This window comes from Mycetomoellerius zeteki, unplaced genomic scaffold (genome assembly GCF_001594055.1).
Source record: "Mycetomoellerius zeteki isolate Tzet28-1 unplaced genomic scaffold, Tzet1.0 scaffold445, whole genome shotgun sequence".
In the NCBI taxonomy this organism is placed as follows: Eukaryota; Metazoa; Arthropoda; class Insecta; order Hymenoptera; family Formicidae; genus Mycetomoellerius; species Mycetomoellerius zeteki.
The window spans coordinates 95120-99811 of record NW_017257441.1 but is presented as its reverse complement, the minus strand read 5'-3'; the positions used below and the strand labels follow the sequence as shown (position 1 = coordinate 99811).

The window sequence follows — 4692 nt, the reverse complement described above, 5'->3', positions numbered from 1 at the left end:
TAATGGATTACAATTCGCAGAAGAAGGAATTGTAATATTTAACTTATGCACCGTTACTTTTTTATACGCAGATAAATACTGAGTTGCAGTGGGATTATTGTTGTTACCATTCATTCGCCTTAATGAAGAAAAAAACATTTCTACGTGGTCTTGAGAGAGTTTGTAACTCAAAACGTAGTCTACAAAATTATTGTCTATTAAGTACTTTGAAAGATTATACAAGTTTTGTAGAGAAATAATAAACGCAACGAAGCCCGTGCTGACAGAATCACAAACGATGACAGATTTCCGAGTTGTCACATTTTCACCTTTTGATGTTTTGCTTTTAACATTGACTTCCAACTTTTCAATATATGAAATGAATTCTTCAACTTTCTTTTTAAGATTTGGCAAAGAATCTTTGGTAACTGCTGCTCGTTCAGGTATTTTTGAGGTCTTATTTCGAACATTCAATAGATCAAACATATCATTGAAGTTTTTACAAAACTGTGCTGTTGCAGACGAATGTGCAAAGTTTATGTCATTCAAAGTGAATTCATTAAAATGCAAAGCTAAAGCAGTGCTATTACTAAGTACTTGAGCTGCTAAACAAACTTTCATTTTCTCTTTATAGAAATTAACGTGTCGATTTTTAATTTTACTAGCACAGTGTAATTTTTCTTTTTGCTGCTTATCGTTCAGTTTTTTAATAAATGACCAATGAATGTACTCGTTTTGGTTATAAATAAGTGGCCCTTTAATAGCAAAGTAATTTCTAACTAGTTTCAAGCAATGGCACGGATCACAAAAAATGAAAACAGGTTCTGCAGTTACCGGATGATCGAAATAAGGCTTGAAATTTTCTTTGTCGCTGTAGTTTAAGTTCGCTCCTAACGAGTGACAAGCTGTTTTGTGAGCCCTATTTCCGTCAAATGTTACACTAACGACCTTGATACCTTTTTCATGTAACTTTATTAGCAGATCTTTTAGTAATATACCTTTTTCTGTACCATTGAGTGAATTTATAAGGTAATGAGCTACTGGAACTTTGAAACCAGCATTTATGGTCACTGCCATGAACACTAAAGCTTTTGTGGCTTCTTGTTTTTTCCCATTTTCGCCCTGTTCGCTCAATTGACCACCATGATCTACCAGGCCTTGCCACGAGTGAGAATTTTTATCCCAGAATTTGTGTTGTTTGATATGCATTTCGTCGAAAGTTATATTAAAAATGATTTGTTTCCCTGTCTTCATTTCTTCACGCACCATACTGGAAACATTATTAATCGTGTCTTCTGAAATGCCTGGTTTGTACTGCTTCGAGCAAATCCAGTTATTTAGGGTTTGAACACATGGTAAACATTTTAGAAAACTATTTCTAACAATATGTAAACATTTTAGAAAACTATTTCTAACAACTTCATAAGCAGCTGGTGAATGGAAGTGAAGTGTTCTTGCGAATGTTTTAAGGTTGGCAGGAAAAGGAGCAGTCGGGTTTTTATTTTTTATGCGGATTATAAGCTCTTGCACATGCGGTGGTAAATCCTTGAAAAAATTAAACAGCATAATATTAGTTATTGTTTCATTACAAAAAACTCATATTTACAATTCATGTGTAAATCATAATAAATTAACATTAAAAAATGTAATTGTAGATAATTGATTTTTGTCATGTATAAAAATATATAATGATAAAAGTTGAATAAATTTTTTACATAAAACATTAATTTTTTAATAATAATGTTTAAAAAGATTGTAACCGCGTGTTTTATTAACTTATTTAGGTCCACCTCTTGACGTAGGTTTTGCAATTTTTTTTTATGAAATCTTAATTCTGAATGTGTTCTTTTTGAGAGAATCGCCCATATATTTTATAGATAAATAAAAGAAAAAGAAAGTACAAAATTTAATACAATTAAAAGAAGTGTACAAAATAAACAAATTATAATGAGACCTTTAAATACTCTGCAGCATTAAATTCTTCTATGTTGTCACATTTTCACCTTTTGATGTTTTGTTTGATTTTTTTTCTCTAGATCTTTTATCAGAATCTGCAGATTTTGTATTTTTTTTCTTTTCCTAGAACTTCTATTATGTGCAGCTGCCATTTTTGATTATTGACATAATCGATATCGAAGGAACTTATTCCATGCTTCATCCGAAATAAAATCATTTCTCAACATGTACTTAGTTTGGAATCCAACCATAAAACGAATTCGTTTACTTGTGTTGGTTTCAATGGTAGCTGCAAGCGATTGCTTCCTATAAAAATAGAAAAGATGGAAAAATTATTATATACCTACTAAGCGCTTTATTGCGGTCATTGATTTTTAATTTGACTTTACTGTTTCATGTAACGATTTACTCATATCCGTTTCTTTATTTGTAATTGATATACTGATTTTTTATTCATTTGTTTTCAATTAATTGAAAACAAATGCACCCGAGTGGTGCTACACGGACAAAAAGTTACAGGATAAAAGCGAATTTATGTATATATTATTATTGTTACCGTTTTCGACTGTTCGAAACATTTCTTGTGTTGAGTGATTGCGCTTGGATGTCCAAATTGCTACTGCCATTTTGTGATGTGACATCTTCGGCAAATGTTTCCGTTGAGCTTTGAGAAGTAACATCTTCATTAGTAGAAAGTGATACATTTTGTGCGGTGGGGTTTGGAGAAGTAAAATCTCCAGAGGAAACTGGCGTACTTGGAGTTTCATTTTCATCACATTCTTTCATAGTACTATTATCACAGTCTTGTTTTTGTATTGCACGATTGTTTATTTCATTTGTAGATGAAGTCGATGCATGTTCTATAATTATTTCTGGAACCGCTGATGTAAATAGTCGGTTTCTTGTTCGAAATTCATCTTTATCGTAGAAGCATTTTTCTTCAAAATGGTCACTGCATATATATGTTGTTTTAAAATTCACTATAGTGGTTAAATTCAGGGCCTCTATCCAAGTCTGTCGCAAAGTATCATTTGTGGGAAATCTACATGCAACAAGTACACAAGATAAATTACAAATCTTTATAATTAAACTGTAAAATAATTATAATTATATATATTACAGATCATATAATTTTCATATTCAAAGTAAATAATAATACCAAATATAGCAATTCTTCTGAATTATAAAAAGCTTCTATGAAAGTTGAACAATTAACGGTAAATTTAAACAATTAAGTGAATGTGAGAATATGTGTCATTAAGCAAGAATTATGGTAAATAAAGTAAAAAATAAAGAAATTATAGTTAAAATAGAAAAGTATCATTGAAACTACAGATATCAATTTTTATACAATTAATTACAATGTTTATTAAGGTTAGGTTTGTATGTTTGTTATGTATACGTACAATATGTGTGTACTTACTTATGAAAACTGCGATCAGAAAATCGGTTTGATTCTTTTTTGCACACGATACACTTTACAGTCATTTTTTAAAAAAACTGTACACAAAAACATTTGTAAAATCGAAAGCGGTTAATTCCGGCATATTCACTACCATGCTTGTAAGTAAACATGGATGGGCTGCGCGCATGCGTCATTAAACAAGAATGGCACGAGTAACTATGCAGCGTTCTCTTTCTATCCCGCTAACGCCTGTACCTACGGCTTTTGCCCTCTATTCTTATATCTCTATGTTTAATACGCGTATCAGTTTAGTACGATACTCTTGCTTGATACGCTCGTACCAAAATAATCCGACAGCATTTACATCGTGCGTACTAAATGTTTAGTACGAATTTGATACGAATATAGTACCTGATACGCGTATCAAGTGCACGATGTAAACTAGGCCAATAGGGTTTTAAGCCTTAAATCATAAGAAATGGGCAAAGATTCCCCTCGGATTCGACTGTAATTAATCAATTTCTTACGGCTTAAGTCTTAAAACACCTATTGTAGATCCGGACTAATCCGGGATCTACAATAGGGTTTGAAACCTTAAGCCATAAGAAATGGACGAATCATAGTCGATTATTCTCCTCGAATTCGACTGCAATTGGTCAATTTCTTACGACTTAAGGCTTAAAACACCTATTATAGATCCGGACTAATTAGTCAATTTCTTAGTCCGGATCTACAAAATGTTTTAAGACTTAAGCCGTAAGAAACTGACCGATTACAGTCGAATCTGAGGGGAATAATCGATTGTGATTCGTTCATTTCTTATGACTTAAGGCTTAAAACCCTATTGTAGATCCGGGGTAACGGAATTTCCGTGACCGTATCTATAGGCTTGTTCTTTTTGACTGAACTTTTGCATCAGTTCATCTTTCTTCCTTTTCTCTCCAAGAGGAAAGAAGAGAAAGAAAGATGAACTGGTGCAAAGTTCAACCAAAAAGAACAGGTCTTATATTTCGGTCAAATACATGATATTTTAATATTTAATTAAAAATTTTTGGATGACTCACAAATGTTTTTAATGGTACTTCATAACTCTTCATACGAAATACAAACGATTCCATGTATAAACTTTGTTGAATTTAGATCCGGTTAATTATTTCGGTCAAGTACATAGTCCAAAAAAGAATGATTAATTGTAATTAATAGAATGACTCACAACCTTTTTATTTGCACTTCGAAACTCTTCGTACGAAATACAAACGATTTAAAATAATTTTTACAACCGGAGGTTTCGTCCGGTCACATAGTACATACGCCTTGCTTTTCAGCAAGGACACAGTCAGACACTGTGGCTG

At 32.2% G+C, this 4692-nt stretch overlaps 1 protein-coding gene across 1 annotated transcript; it reads right to left on the bottom strand.

Annotated features, from left to right (window-relative positions):
- Positions 1–2006: 2006 nt before the first annotated feature.
- Positions 2007–3602, bottom strand: LOC108726855 (uncharacterized). Its single transcript, XM_018454645.1, has 3 exons — positions 3359–3602; positions 2492–2977; positions 2007–2241 (listed from the first exon to the last, which is right to left on the bottom strand). Exons 1-3 carry the CDS (start codon positions 3421–3423, stop codon positions 2094–2096), a joined length of 699 nt encoding a protein of 232 aa, XP_018310147.1. The 5' UTR covers positions 3424–3602; the 3' UTR covers positions 2007–2093.
- Positions 3603–4692: the final 1090 nt, after the last annotated feature.

What these genes read in the sequence shown, in the direction of transcription:
- LOC108726855 (XM_018454645.1), bottom strand. Translation starts at nt 3,423, where the DNA reads ATGACTGTAAAGTGTATCGTGTGCAAAAAAGAATCAAACCGATTTTCT. An exon ending in TCTGATCGCAGTTTTCATAA is followed by an intron (nt 2,978 to 3,358) that starts GTAAGTACACAC and finishes TGTTGCATGTAG; the next exon opens with ATTTCCCACAAATGATACTT. An exon ending in GTTTCGAACAGTCGAAAACG is followed by an intron (nt 2,242 to 2,491) that starts GTAACAATAATA and finishes CTATTTTTATAG; the next exon opens with GAAGCAATCGCTTGCAGCTA.